This window comes from Puma concolor, chromosome B1, assembly GCF_028749965.1.
Source record: "Puma concolor isolate L17-30 chromosome B1, mPumCon1.1.hap2, whole genome shotgun sequence".
NCBI classification, from domain to species: Eukaryota; Metazoa; Chordata; class Mammalia; order Carnivora; family Felidae; genus Puma; species Puma concolor.
The window spans coordinates 60,197,930-60,214,466 of NC_141670.1; the positions used below are offsets into that span (position 1 = coordinate 60,197,930).

General features: G+C 40.6%; 2 protein-coding genes across 8 annotated transcripts in view; one reads left to right on the plus strand and one right to left on the minus strand.

Moving 5' to 3' along the window:
* CBR4 (carbonyl reductase 4) overlaps positions 1 to 2,453 on the plus strand; it is a 138,605-nt gene extending 136,152 nt beyond the window's left edge. Inside the window, exon 5 of the mRNA XM_086703915.1 lies at positions 2,314 to 2,453. Within this exon, the coding sequence (XP_086560041.1) occupies positions 2,314 to 2,387 (74 nt within the window). The 3' untranslated portion in view covers positions 2,388 to 2,453. The remainder of the gene's footprint in view (positions 1 to 2,313) is intronic.
* PALLD (palladin, cytoskeletal associated protein) overlaps positions 1 to 16,537 on the minus strand; it is a 406,810-nt gene that overhangs the window by 58,630 nt on the left and 331,643 nt on the right. The gene's annotated exons all lie outside the window — the stretch shown is intronic.

Consider the following 16,537-nt stretch of genomic DNA (forward strand, 5'->3'; position numbering starts at 1 on the left):
AAAACACAGATACACACTATATGGTAGTTCTATTGCATCTTTACAACAAGATATTTTTTCAACACAAAAGTTCCATATTCCGTACACTTACTAGATTATTCAGTTAGTCCCATATCTTGACAACATTCGCTGCTCATGCACATAGTTGAGACCAAATTCTTTGGAAGTACTTAGTTTTGAAGTTTACTTAAGCAAATGAGGAAAAGGAACAGATAAAAAATTTTAATTTGTTTGCCTCTGTTAAAACAAACATAAAAATCTTTCCTAAATTATCAGTCTCTCTGTGTATTATTTAGGCCATACTTCATATTTTAGCTATGTCAGCTGTTATATCCTGGGGGAGAGATGTTGTCATCTGGGGCCTGGTCCTAAAACATTATTTGAAGTACATAGAAACCAGTTTTTTCAGTGGCTTCCATTTCTTCGGGTACTGGTGTTTTTCAATAATGAAATTCTCTTTTAAAGGAAAAGGAGAATCTCTTGAGTCACTTTGATAATTAGAGGAAGTATTTGCCTAAGGCTGAACTAAAAACATTTTTCACACCACACAGCCCAATTCACTTCCTAAATGACTCATGTAATACTCAAATGAGCAAGAAAAGGACTCCCACGTCGCTCTAATTCATTATCCTGTTTTATTTCTTCATAGCATTTACCACAGAATTATTACATTTCTGTATCTCTTTTTATACTTTCTGCCTGAACACCTAGCCCTCCGGTCCACCCTTACTCTAGCCCTGGGAGGTCAGTGCCTTGGGGGTGCGGGGGGGGGGGGGGGGGGGAGACTTTTTCTGTCCATTTGTACACAACTGTGGTTCAGGATGTGAAGTAGGTCCTGACACATAGTAGGTACTCAACAGATACCTCTCTGCTAAGTGAACTCCATTTCTACCACCGGGATCGGCTCTTATTCCTGTCATACGGTTTGCAAATTCATCTCCAGCTGTGAAAAGATGGAGATGACCATTTAGAATACTGAACGCTGTTTCTGCTACACTGATTTAGAGTGTATACGCAATTTATATCCTCTAGACCTGTGCTGTCCAAACGCGGTAGCCACTAGCCACATGTGGCTATTGAACACTTGAAATGTGGCTAGTCCGAACTGAGATGATCTATATGTGTAAAAAACACACCAAATTTTGAAGATTTAGTTCAAGAAAGAGTGCAAAAAAATGATCTCATTAGTATATTACTTACATGTTGAAAAGACATTTGTAAGTTATGGGGTTAAATAAAAGGTATTATTAAAATTAACTTCGCTTATTTCTTTTTTTCTTTTTAATATGACTATGAAAGAATTAAAACTGCATTTGTGGCCTGTATTTGTAGTTCACATTATATTTCTATTAGACAGCACTCCCCACAGGCCTGGTTCTAGAAGTCCCCTCACTTCTTCTCACAAGAAGATTCTGGACAGGAATCATACTGCAGGGCTTTAGAATCATGGGGGAGCGGTGATGGATGTGTCCATGGTGGTGGAAAAGCTGTTTTCCAAATTCTTATTCATTTTCTAACATATTTACTGATTTCTCAGCAAGTGATAATCAGAAATTTTTCTAAGATTGTGTTTCTCGAACTGTTCCACTCTGCTGAGACATTCACACAGGTAGGCCTGTTCGGGGCACCCTTGGTGCTACTCATCATATAGATGAGGGCACTCTACCATCCCGGACAGCATTCTCCCTGGCAGTAAGAGGAGTCTCCAACTCCACAGAGAGCCATATCCTGTGAACACGCACACTGGAAGGCCGTGGTTATGTGGGACAGTCAGCCCTGCCAGCCGCAGTGAGCGTGGGTATCGACCAGCCACGGGGAAGATCGGTGAGATGCAAGGCGGAGAGAGCAGGCTTTGGGTTGGAGATGAATCTGAATTTTCTCTCATATGAAATACAACCTAAGCCTTGGATCATTTGACAAAGCAAAAGCAAACATCATATAACACATCAACAAGAGAGGGAATGCCCAAATTACAAAGCTGATGTTTAAATAAGGCTGCAAATTTTACTTTTTTCCTCTGGTTTATAAAAATGTTTAAATAAAAGTCTCAATGCCGAAGTACAAGAATCACAGCCTACTGTCTTAAATTGCACAGACTATGTATTCTAGTTAGAGAAAGTTTCGTGGATGGGAGAGAATCTAGATTGAAACTGGCCAGACAGGAGACAGAACATGGCTCTCTAACATGTATGATCCTACTTCTGAAAGACTACAGTCACCAGCTCTTGCCTCCTTAAATTCCATTCTGAAAAACTGAGTCATTTCAACCATGGTATCATCATTAATTATCTATCTTTTCACCCCCCAAAACAGCATCTCACAGAAAACCTGCCAAGTTAAAGAGAGACTGCAAAAGATACTTTCTTCATCCTCAAAGGAGAAGATAAAAATGTAACTAAAAGTATTATTTATCCTTAATCAAACTATATACAAACAGGATGCCTGGAAAAAAACATCATATAGTACACTGGTGAGTATATAATTTAAAAAAAAAAAAAAAGCCTTCTTCTGGTGTTACTTACGGAGCTTGGCTAAATATAGTTAGCAGCCCTCATGCTTCGTAGCACATTTTCCCCTGGAATTCAGCTAATATAAATAAAACAAACGGAGGGAACCTGGCCCCCCTCCATAAACATTACATCATTCTTCCTTATTAGGAAAGCTTCTTCAAACCTGCCATTTTGCTCTAAACAATCAGTGTTTAATTCTCAATGAGCAACTCTAGATAGATAGCTGCCCTACCAGCAGAGGGCTGCTATATGGCAGGAGAAATGTGGGTGACACATAGGCTCATTTTCACAATGGTATTTTAATTCTCTAAACAACAGCACCATTATGGAAAACATTAAAAAGGTGCATATAATGCTCCTTGAAGAAGATACCTTTAAGAAAGCATATTAATATTAATATTAAATGTTAATATTTAACATTCCTCAAATTTTTGCTTTCTTTTTATTTTTCTGATATATATATATGTGTATATATATATGTGTGTGTATATATATATATATGTATGTATGTATGTATGTTGTGGTGAACAGACAGAGAAGTCAGAAATTGTTAGATTCTTGATTTATCACAATTGCAATATTGGCTGTAACCAAAGATTTTTCTATCTGATTGATCTTACGGTAAAGATGTGGAAGTTAAGAAGCCAAGAAATAGCTCTCTTTTGCTCTCCTCAAACAGTCCTCAGTGTGATGTTTACTGTGTTACACAACTTTGGATGATCTTTTTTTGCTCTGAGGCATTACCATATTAACATCATAACCTAGCCACCACAGCAAAAATGAATGAGGGAGACTCTATCAAACTAAAAAGCTTCTGTAGCAAAGGAAACTGCCAATAAAATGAAAGGCTGGCAACCTAGGTAATAAGAGAAAAGATTTACAAATCATATATCTGATTAAGGGGTTAATATCCAAAATAAAGGAGGAACTCATGCAACTCAATTCCAAAAAATACACAGACTCCAGTTAAAAAATGACAGAGGAACTAAATAGGCATTTTCCCAAAGAAGATATCCAAGTTGCCAACAGGCAATGAAAAGATGCTCAACCTGACTAATCATGAGGGAAAGGCAAATCAAAACCACAAAGAGATATCACCTCACACCTGTTGGAATGGCTATCGTCAAAAACGCAAGAGATAACAAACATGGCAAAGAGGTAGAGAAAAGAGAGCCCTGGTGCACTCTTGGTAGGAACGTAAACTGGTGTGGCCAAACAATGCAATGGAAAACAGTATGGAGTTTCCTCAAAAAATTAAAAATAGAATTATCATATGATCCAGCAATTTCACTTCTGGGCATTTATCTCAAACAAACCGCTATCTCAAACAAACACCCTCATGTTCACTGCAGCATTACTGACAACAGCCAGGACATGGAAACAACCTAAGTGTCCATCAATGGATGAATGGGTAAAGAAAATATAGTTATATGTATTATGTACGATAGAATATTATTCAGCCACGAAAAGGAAAGGCTGTTATTTGTGACAACACGGATGGACCTCGTGGGCATTGTGCTAGGTGAGATAAGCCCGACGGAAAAGACAGAAACTGTATGATCTCATTTACATGTGGAATCTAAAAAAACTGAACTTGTGCAAACAGAGAGCAGATGGGTGGTTGCTAAAGGAGGGAGTGGGGGATGGGTAAAGGAGGTCAAAATGCGCAAACTTTCAGTTATCAGTAAATTCTAAGGATACCATGTACAGCACAGGGACTATAGTGAACAGTACTGTATTGCGTATTTGAAGGGCGCTAAGAGAGTAGATCTTAAAAGTTGTCAGCACAAGAAAAGAAGATGTAAGTTTTTGAGGTGATGGATGTTAACTACACTTAGTGTGGGGACTATTTTGCAGGAGTATACAGGTCAATTCACTATGTTGTATACCTTCAACTAACACACTGTTCTATGTCAATTATATCTCAATAAAACTGAAAAGGAATTGAATTTTGATGTGTTACATAATAAACTTGTTTGCAAAAACAGAAACCATGTCAACTGATCTAGACTTCTTGGTATGAAAGGTAAGATTGATGAAGATGGGTAAAGTAAATATCAATCAGAGCAAACCCTTCCCTGAAACAATTAGCTTTCCATGAATATAAACAGGATTATTCATCAGTGTGCTGATTCTAGCTGGTATTTGACCTTTCTTTCATCTTGATATAAGGACTACTTTTATGAGAAATGAGAGAGAGTAGGAAAAAAAAAAAAGGTTTAAATCTAAAGTCCACAATGGTGCCCGGGTGCTGACAAAGCTAATATGATACTGTAAAATAATTAATTTATAAATGAACAACCCTGAGACGCAATGGATCGTGAGAGTAATGTGCTAATGTGAACACGAGGCCTTCTTTTATAGCCTTCAGCAGGTAGTAAATAACAAACCTCTCAGTTACTGTTCATTTTCACTTTGGTTCACTAACAAAATCAGATTTACCACAAGATCACGAAAATACGGGAGGTAAGGAAGGGCTTCCAGAGAAGGGCGTAGAGAGAGAAGGAAGGCCAGCCTGGAAAATGAGGGAGGACGGTTCTAATACTTCCGAGTTTATACTTCTAAATCTAGCCTCCTCCAGAACTTTTTTCTTTTAAGTTTTATTCTTTCAAAGGAAAGAAAAACAAGTTCACCTGAGTCTTCTGTGCTCAGTAAAACCGAAACTGGACTGTGGACGGTCCTCGCTGTCTCCATAAAGGACTCAGCACTGGCAAACTGGGAAACCAATTCCATTTAAGAACTCAAAGAGCTCTCTAGTCTAACAGGTGCTACCATCTCCTGGGAGTTTTATCTACACACTTCTTACTGACTTTGGAATTAAAGGTAATGGTGTACTTCTCAGGAGTGTAGACACCCGAGTTAAATCACCTGTGTTTAAATTAGTGGCTGAGTGTCCTTGATCACTTAATCTTTCTGAGCCTATTTCGTCATCCCTAAATGGGGATTGTAATAGCCCTTCCCTCTGAGGCTGTGAAGACGAAATTCCTTATTACATATGAAGTGTTTAGAGCAAAGCTTGACCAAACCTTCAATAACTGTTAGTAATTAATATTCAGGATGACCATGTAATTTAGGGTCCAAATGTGGACCCTGGACTCTCAGCCAACAGGCAAATTGAGAGCCCTGGGAAAAATGGAACTTGTAGTCCTCCCACTAATATTATATAATGTCAAGGTCACATAATGTAGGCATAAACTAATGTATAAATTTAACATAATCTGTGCATCAGCAGGCACTAGAGAGTAAGAGATTAGATGGGTTAAGAATGCCTTTATAAAATGAAATCGCTAATAGTAACTTAAAGCATTTATCTGAAAAGAGACCTAACAGTAATATGTTAGTCCATTTTACTGAATTGAGAACATTCCTTTTCAACATTATATCCCAAATATATTGTAAAGTTGAGTTTAAATCATTTCAGCCATGTTTTCATTCTTCCACACAGCCCCTTTGCCACAGACGTCAGGAGATCTGGGAGCTGGGGAAGAGGAGCAACATTACGTAAAAAGGTCAACAGTATCATCGTATTTACCATGGATCCAGTCTGTGCTCAGTACAGACGGACCCAACTGCAACTCTACAAGTAAGTGAACTGTTTCCCTCCTGACCTAGGGAACTGTCCCCCCGTACACTGTCATTGCAGAAACAGAGAAAACACATCTGTTAAATATGAGCTTTAGTGGAAAAAATTCAGCTGGCATTCTCTTTTCCTCTCTGTCGTCTTGTTTTAATAGCACTCTTATGTAAGTTCTTTACTATATATAGTTGAGAGTGGGGAGCTGTGATTTGACCTGTTCAGAGGCAGTCAGACTTGGGCCATTTCCTTCCACCTCGTGCCCAAAGGCAGCTGTTCTTGAGGTCCAGCGGGAGCGGCCAGGATGCAGAAACCCGTGTTGCTTTAGACCCTGACACTGTCGTGTTGCAGTCTCTTCTTGGAGCTTCGGCTGCCCCACCTATACAACTGGCACCATGCCTATTTCTGACCTAACTTGCTGGGGTTGCCTGTGGAACCTCAAGAGAACATCTGGGAAACATTTTTTTGGCATAGTCAAAATGTGTATTTTTTCCCCCTGTATGTCCATCCAAGATTTATGCAACAGCTAGAATTCTAACTTTTCAGTCTAAGGGTCCTGGACCATCCTACCATCCTACCAACCTGCCCAAGCAAGATAACAGTTGGTTTATTTATGGTCTGTTTCCTCTACTGGGCTGCAATCTCCCTGAGGGCAGGGTCCCCATCTATTATATTCCCCAGTGTATTTTCTAAAGCTTGGCACACAGTCCATGAATGAATCCAAGAATCAATGGACAGGAAGAGGAGGTGATCTCTAACATTTACTGAATATTTAATAAACGCCAGGCACTGTCCTGTTTTGTATGTATGCTTCCTCTCTCTCTCTAGTTCCCACTAGCTGTATGATCTCAGACAACTTAATCTTTCTGTATCTCAGTTTTCTCATCCACGGGATGGCATAATAGGACCTATGTAAGAAGGCTAGTGCAAAGATAAAGTGAGACCAGCACATGGCACAGAGGTGAGCTCTGTTGGCTGTTGTTAGAACCCTCTCTTCCTCCTGAGTAAATGGTACCATCACTGAGCCAGTTTCACAAGTCAGAACCCCAGGAGTCAGCCCTGTCTCTCACCTACCATAGCTAAATTTTTTTTTTTTAACATTTATTTATTTTTGAGAGACAGAGAGACAGAGTAAGAGTGGGGGAGGGGCAGAGACAGAGAGACAGACGCAAGGAATCCGAAGCAGGCTCCGGGCTCTGAGCTGTCAGCACAGAGCCTGACGTGGGGTGGAACCCACAGACTGTGAGATCATGACCTGAGCTGACTGAACCATCCAGGTGCCCCTCACCTACCATATCTACATCACCACCAAGTCCTGCATTTCTCTCTCCTAACGTCTCCCCTGCAGTGTTCTCATCATGCAGCCCAGAAATTTATTTTCCAGTTGCACATCTAGTCTTGTGACTCTCTCACTTACCGGGACCCCAGTAGCTCTGCTTGCTCTTGGGATAAATTTTGAATTCTCTGAACGGGCCCACCGGGCCTGCTCGCCTGGCTCTAGCCTCTTGTCACTGCCCCCATTCTCAGAGTTTCAGCCTTACCCTTCAAGGTGCCAATCCTCCTGCCTTAATGCCTGTCCCGTCCCCCATTCACCCTTTGGATGTCAGTTCCAATATCAGTCCCTGGGGAAAGGCCCCTTCTTCAGGCCTTCAAACTTTATCAAGTGCTTCAGCCTCCTGTCCTCAGAGACCTGGGCACGTTTTTCACAGCATTTGCCACATGAGCATACTCTGCACATCTTTTATCTAGTCTGATGGTTCCACCTGCCCAGACCCTCAAGGCCTCTTCCCGCTTCAGTAAAATGAGAACTGGGAGGCCACAGGCTAACACAAAGAAATGACAGCTGGTCTAGAAAACACCTGGGAATTGGTGTGGACTTCTCCCAGTGTGGTCGTTTCTGGACTTCATTGTGGTCATCTGTAAAATAACCTGTACCAGACATTCAAGGCCAACATTTTTTTTAAGTTTATTTATTTAGTTTGAGAGAGAAATAGAGCACACAAGCAGGTGAGGGGCAGAGAGAGGAAGAGAGAATCCCAAGTGGGGGGCTCAAACTCACAAACCATGAGATCATGACCTGAGCCAAAGTCAAGAGCCAGACACTAATGGACTGAGCCCCCAGGTGTCTGAAGGGCAACATTTCTATTAAAAAAAATTCTCTGTATATACATGGGAAAAGCTAGAAATTATGCTGCATAAAAGCTAAAGTTACTACATGAGATGCTCACATATTAGGTTCCCCCAGGTGCCCCTACATCAGCTCTCATTTTTCTCTTAATTGGCTGGTTGTCACTCTTCTCCCTCCACAGAACACTGTGGTCTTTTCTGTTTTCTCTCAAAAGACGAGAATTATGAAAACTGATTTTACTAATTCTAAAAAGTAAACCTGACATTTTTTGCAGAGTTCACCAGTGAATGAACAATTAATATTATCAAAAACAAATGAGGCAGAAGAAAAGGCAATTCTAGTTCAAAGTCCTACTTTCAGGACTGTTATCACTGAGTCATACCTATTCCAAATATGGTATATAATATCCAAACCCAGAAAGCACTAGAGGAAATCAGAAGAAATACTGGCCACTTAATTCACCTAATAGTCCACAAAACACAGTAAATCCAATTATCAGGGCAAAATTTAATGCCCCCTGGAAAGTAACAAAAAACTCCAGCTTAAAGAGCAACTATAAGCTTCTTGTACCTACTATTAATTTTGGGGATGGCCTTTTATTTTTTCATTGTGTCTTCTTACCCATGAGCTTTACCACATGCTGGCACTAGGCTCAGTGCTGAGAATCTAATAATGACCAAAAAACAGACATGGAGCTTGCCTTCACTGAAGCTACAGGAAGCCAGCAAGCATGGAATGGACTAAAATGGTGTTCAGCTGCATTAAAGCAGTGTAATCACGGGGCGCCTGGGCGGCTCAGTCGATTAAGCGTCCGGCTTTGGCTCAGGTCATGATCTCACGGTCCATGAGTTCGAGCCCCACGTCGGGCTCTGTGCTGACTGCTCAGAGCCTGGAGCCTGTTTCAGATTCTGTGTCTCCCTCTCTCTCTGACTCTCCCCCGTTCATGCTGTGTCTCTCTCTGTCTCAAAAATAAATAAACGCTAAAAAAAAAATAAAAAAAAAAAAGGCAGTGTAATCATGGGAATGCAAGCTGGTGCAGCCACTCTGGAAAAAATGGAGTATGGAGGTTCCTCAAAAAACTAAAAATAGAACTACCCTATGACCCAGCAATTAAACCACTAGGTATTTATCCAAAGGATACAGGTGTGCTGTTTAGAAGGGACATGTGCACCATGTTTATAGTAGCACTATCAACAATAGCCAAAGTATGGAAAGAGCCCAGATGTCCATCGATGGATGAATGGTCCATCAATGGATGAATGGATAAAGAAAATGTGGTGTGTGTGTGTGTGTGTGTATACATTTGTGTATATATACATTGTGTATATATACATTGTGTGTGTGTGTGTATATATACATATATACATTTCCATATATATACATACATACACAATGGAGTATTACTCAGCAATCAAAAAGAATGAAATCTTGCCATTTGGAACTACGTGGATGGAACTGGAGGGTATCACGCTAAGTGAAATTAGTCAGAGAAAGACAAATATCATAGGACTTCACTCATATGAGGACTTTAAGAGACAAAACAGATGAACATAAGGGAAGGGAAACAAAAATAATATAAAAACAGGGAGGGGGACAAAACAGAAGAGACTCATAAATATGGAGAACAAACTGAGGGTTACTGGAGGGGTTGTGCGATAGGGGATGGGCTAAATGGGTAAGGGGCACTAAGGAATCTACTCCTGAAATCATTGTTGCACTATACGCTAACTAATTTGGATGTAAATTTTAAAAAATTAAAAATAAAATTAAAAAAAAATAAAAGCAGTGTAATCACATTGCTGGGTATAGTCTGTATTTCTTCACTACACAATTTATTTAGCTTTAAATGTGTGCAGCACTGTATGTCTGATGTAAATACCTTTGGCATTCCCAGTCAGGTACTGGGGCTCTGTCTGTTCCGCTCCCGGCACTTCACCAGCCTTGCCAGGCAGCTTCTATATATCTCACTCAGGAGGGCAGGTGATTTCCAAATCAACTTCAATGTCAGCAAAAGCTAGACTGTAGCCATAAAGCTGGTGTAAGCTTTGCAAGACCTTGCTCATTACACTCCCTTTCTCTGCTCTTACCAGCAACTCGCTACCCCCATTTTCCAGTTTTCCAGGAGACCACAGCACGTTTCCGGAAGACATGAAAGGTGGTGGAAGGGCTCAACATTGATTAGTTTTCTAGAAAGGGCTAGCATTTGGGTTTCCATTAGTGTCACATGTGCGTTTATCCGATGGGCATAAAGGAGTCATAGTTTTGTTTGTTTTTAACACCTAGCATTAATGGCTTCTGATAAATTACTTATTAAAATGCTAAGGTATAAGTCTTTCAATAGAAATGGGTTCCGAGGAAAACAAGAAAATCCACTGAATTTCAATTCAATTCCCAAAACTGCACAATTGTCCTGTTAATGTAACAAACAGTTTTGGGCGGCTACTTTCTCCTATTTTACAGAAAATGCAGGTTTACTTCTAATTTATGGGGTATGAGGGAAAGACATATTCTGGAGATGGAGAAAGGTCAGCAGTATCCAAAGTAGAGAATCCATGCTGGTGAGATTGGCAGGCTTGGAACACGCAGGAGGAAGGGAAGAGAGGCTGTAACGATGGAGACAAAGCAATGAAAGAGACCAAGCATAGGCAATGGTGCATTACACGGCTGGCCTGGCACATGGCCGCCCCGCTAACCTGCCCTCTCTCAGTGTGCGGGCCACACTCACTCTTGCTGTGCATGCGTCTTGCCCACCCACGGTATGCCAGGTCCTGCGATCACATCTGGGGACATTCGTGCTAAGCATAAGTTAAAAGTGCACATTTTGTACGACACCTGTCTTCTTCTGATCTAGATCCAGGAGAGCATATTACAGATGACAGATTTAGAAATCATACCATTAGAAACCATGTAAGTGACAAGAGAGATGGACTTTCCCCAGTGGTGGACTGGATTTTCCAGGCTTTTTGAATAGCTTCGGAATGTGAGGAACTGTCATCTTTTAAAGGACTTTTATAAGGAAGTTTAACACTGCAGGTCTAGATACACCACATTAAAAATAAGCCATTTTATGGTCAGGGAAAGGTTTTCCTCTTCTGAATTTTTGGAGGGGGTGAGGAGGGAGAGCATCTGTTCCCTCCAGGAGCCAGGTGACAGCAGGAAGGCCTCTCACTCGGGAGGCAGAAAGGCCTCACAAGCTACCACTCACACTCAGCTTCCAGCAAACATGGATACCTCGGGAGCTAGGAAAATTAAGTTTCCTGGCTCTGTGGCCAGACACAACTTCTGCTTGTCATCAGATCCTCATTTCTTAGTATGCCTCGACTATGAGGGAGGATTAAAGGAATCGATTGCTTTTTAGAATTAAATACATTGAACAACTGGTCAGGAGTTTATTCACTGTATTTTAGGACACCAAGTGTTAGCAAATTCATTCATATGTGTACGTAATAACAGAGAATAAATATGCCCCAGGATCTCTCTTTTAGTGGCGGGGGCGGGGGGGAGGGTGGGTGTGGGCATGAGAGGAGGGAATGGAACCCGCGGCTTGGTTCTCCCTGCTTCTCTTACCATGTGCGGTGTGATCGGTAAGCCACGTGTGCTCTGAACCTCACCACTGCCAGCTACTCAACCTCTCCACGCTTCAGTGTTCTCTTCTTCAAGAATGGGGATGATACTACTACTGAGCTTTCTTATAAAGTTTAAGTTTTATTCTTACTTAAAGCCTATTTTAAAGTTTATTCTTAGGAAGTTTAAATGAAGTCCTGAATGTAAAAGTAACGCCAAACCTGGCTTCCACAGAATTTTGGTTTCCTTTTCCTTTCCTTCAACACTGATGAAATGTAAAGTTTGGTTTGTACTGAAATCTCTTCTAAGATCTCAGAATCTAGTAGGAATTCAATTCAGACTTTTAAGAGCAGACATCAGGTTCTCTGCAACCCTGTCCATGAATTCAGCGTTGCTACAGAAACTGTCACATGTCAAAACATACTGTCTCCTTCCTCCTTTTCCTTTCCACAGCTAAGTGCGCCGGAGCATGAGAGATCACCTTAAAAATGTATACCTCGTCCCTGGCTGCAGTTTCTACAATGAAGCAAATCTGATCTGGCTGCTTGAGCAGCAAACAACAAAACTTCCCAAACACTTAATGTAACCCCGAGTCTTCAAAAGAAATGCTTGCGCAGAGGGCATGTCCAGGTCTGGAACCCATTATGGCTCAGTTCTCCAGGGGCGGCTTATCTCTTCCTCTGACGCTATCAGTTGCCAAGGAAAGATAAGGACGAAAGTCTACTGCCGTGCCCGGTCGGAACGTGAATACATTCAAGAATACTATAACAGGGGGTTGGGCTGCGGCCGAGAATGAAAAGAGAACGTTGTAATACACTGGACTCATTTACGTTCAGATGTTAAGTGGCTCTCATGCTGAGGACTGAGTTGTATACTCTGATTTAAGGAAAAAAAACCTTCTTACACCCTACAGGAACAGTTGCAAAATAACCTATCCCCTCTCTACTGAGTGTAAAGTACTCTTCTGTTACATTTTAAGGGGAAGTTCATTTGTGTCTGCAGTGACCTCAGAGGTTAATCATATTACAAGGGTGCCTGGGTGGCTCAGTCAGTTAAACGTCTGACTCTTGGCTTCACCTCAGGTCATGATCTCAGGGTTCATGAATTCGAGCTCCTTGTCAGGCTCTGTGCTGCAGTGCAGAGCCTGCTTGGGATTCTCTCTCTCCCCCTCTCTCTCAAAATAAATAAACTTTAAAGAAATAAACTTCAAGAAGTTAATAAAATTACAAATCACGGTGGAGAACAAATATCTTGAAATTCTTTCTTTCTTCCGGAAATAAGAGTTCCAAGAGGCTTTGACATTGATGAAGTTCAAAAATGAAATACAGTCACAGAGTAGAATCTTCTCATTCCTTTGCTAAAGACTATGATTCAGGACAATTATTCAGCACAAAACACATTTTGTGAATCTAAGCCTTTCCTTTCTACTACTAAAGGTACAGAACGAAAGTATATTCCATATTGAGGGTTTGAATTCCACCAGAACGCAGAACTCCGATGAGCTTAATTCTAAGTTTGACAACTACCTGGAGTACTGTCTCTTTCCTATACTGAGTTTGCTTACATTTTCTTCAAATTATTTTATCATCTGTAATGATATGAGAAGCCTTCTTTTAAGATGAGAGGGAGAGGCAGTGGGAGAAGAGAGGAGTTCCAAGTCAGGTCCTTCTATATGGCATACTTGCCGGGTTGAAAGGCAGTTAATGAATCCTGGTTCTTGCTCAGTAGCCCTGGCTTCCAGTCACCACCCACCAAGATAATAAGTACATTCAATCTTTAAATTACACAAATTTCTGGCTTTTGTTATTAGTCTTGGAACCCATCAAGGATAGGCCCTAAGAGGAGACAAAGTGGCAGGCTCATATTCAAGAGTGACCATGAATTTCAAGCATGAAGCCTCCCTTTACTTTGATTCACTTTCATGTCTCCAGGGGGTTGGGAAGGGCCTCTACCTGCTTCCTCCCTCAGCCACAATCTGAGGAGACCCCTCTCCATCACTCAGCCCCACTAGGCTCAGTCTCCTACAAGTATAATTAGATTAGGCTACATTCTTGCTCTAAAATTCTGAGTAACTCCATTATGGGGAAGTGAAAAATAATGCCGAGCAACACCTATCGGGAAATAGGAGATCGGGGTGCCAGAGTTTGTTCTACTGCTAATTAGCTCTCTCTTAATATTCTGAGGACTTAGTTTCTTCCTAATTATTGTCCCCAAAGGAATACATACTCATTGTGGGAAATTCAAGTATAAGAAAGTGAAACTACTTGAATAATAAAGTAAAAGTGAAAATTCTTCCCCATCACCACCCACCAGGGAAAACCACTGTTAATACTTTAAAGCTCTCCTTCCAGAACTATGCAAATATAAATACATATAACACATTTATGTTTATAGTTTGGATTTTTGTTTGTCCACAAAAATTGGATCGTGTGTCTGCATTTTCCCTAAGGGATCTTTTATCTTTCAACAACATATCATGGCTATCCATCCACGTCAGCACACACAGATGCACTTCACGATTTTCAATGGCCTCACGGCATTCCATAGTACAGATATGCCATTCTTTATTAATGACGGACATGTTCTCCTCAAGGACTCATTAGCACAAATAGTGTTAACAATGAAGATCCTTGCACAACTTGCATATTTGTTTTGAGTTTTCTGTGGGAAAAATTTCTAGAAATTGTCAGGTCAAAGGGTATGTGAATTTTACATTTCAATGATTGCAGCCAAATTGCCCTCAAAAAGATCTTACGACTATATCTTTATCTGAAAAAGGAGGAAAGAATAGATGATCTTTTTCCAATCTTTTTCCAACTGAACTTTCAAATTAATTAAGAAGCTTTTAAAACCAGGATGGAAGATGGGGCAGCTCTGAAAGCCAGTCTGCTTTTAGCTAGTCCACTAATTTCAGGCTTTTTCTTCATTAGCAAGCATTAAAACTTTGTTTGGCTTTGGTCTTAATTGCCAAATTGACATTTTTTCGCGGTAATACGGCCAGCCAAAAAAGAAGGTACTGCTTTGGGTAAGAAATGGATGTCCTGGCATTTGGTAGATCATCATTTTCAAATCTTACTTATTTAAGGAACAACATACTCCTTTACAGGACTGGTTCCCAAACGTTTGTAGGCATCAGAATTATCTAGAAAGGTTGAGAAACCAGATTGCTGGGCCCCATCCTCAGAGTTCCTGATTCAGTAGATCTGGGATGGGGCCCAAGAATTTAAATTGCTAACAGTTTTCTAGGTGATGCTGATCTTGTTGGTATGGGGACCACATTTTCAGAATCTCTTCTTTTCAGAATAGTCTTTAATTACTGGCAGACTTGCAATGAACAGACCATTAGCTTACTCTGGGTAGACTGTGCCTTACAGGAGTCTGAATGACAACCAGTCACTTTAATTACTGTAATAAATCTTCTGTTGCAATTTCACTACCATGACATACAGGCCACCTGCAAAGAGCAAGCTACAAATTCCACATGATTGCTCCCTAAGGTTATCTCTTATGCCCCAGACTTGCTCTCCCTACAGGACCAGTACTTAAAATTCACATAAGACAACTACAAAATAATTGTACCTCTTTCTCCCTCTTTTTTTTTAAATGCTTATTTATTTAATTTTGAGAGAGAGAGAGAGAGAGAGACAGAGCGAGCGAGCAGGGGAGAGGCAGAGAGAGAGGGAGACAAAGAATCCCAGGCAGGATCCATGCTGTCAGCACTGTGAGCCCGACGCGGTACTTGAACTCATGAACTGTGAGACCATGACATGAGCTGAAGTCAAGAGTTGGACACTTAACCAGCTGAGCCACCCAGGCGCCTCTTCTTTCTTTCTCCCTCTTATAAAGGAAACTCTTTGTTGATCAGATATTACTAATATGGATACTGATGCCTTGTTTGTTATTTAAGGCCTTAAGTTTAAGATGATCACCAGGTACTTACAGCCACTTACATTACACATATCAAATAGAAAAATTTAGCTCTCAGTTATTCAAGTTATAAAAGAAAACATGAGAAAACAAATGACGTATGAACTTGAATCTTCACCTTGACTGCATATAGTGGATCCACAGAGCACTTCCAATGTATTTTCCTGTTCTGGATCTTATATCTAAGAATGAAAGTGGTAAAGTGTGTAGAGGTGTAAAATTGCACCAAATGTACAAGTTAATATCTGCACATTCGTGATAAAAGAGTGAATTTTGTTGGAGAAGGGAAGGAGGGAGGTTGCAGGAAGTACTGTTTGAAGAAGAGATCTAATCAGGATGTGTTGTCAAACTAGAGGCTTTTTCACCAGTTGTGCTATACCTGGTTCATGGGGTGTTTTAAGAGTGAAGTCATAACATTAGTAGTTGAATTCATGTTAGAGCAGATAATTTAGTAATGAACTGGCCAAAGGGACCACCAGGAAGGGAAAGAAGTGAGAGGAGCAAGAACAACGATCCTGGAACAACTATTTGCTATCTCCAACTACAGGAAGAGGAAGCTTCACTCATTCAGACTACTTTAATTTAAATTTGTGGTACCTCTGAGAGTTTTTCACAAACCACTCTGAAAAGGACTCTCAAGTCCTTTGGAAGAATACATCACGTTAATATTTACAACCATGGCTCCAGTTCCCACCAACATTTGTCGAATTCTTTATATAATCTTTCTTAAGAAAGTTATGATTTTGGAGTCTCTTAAACTCATAACCACCTGTCTTATGGGTAATCGAAATCAGATAATGTTACTGAAAGAAGAATAAAGGGGTTAGTAAGAAG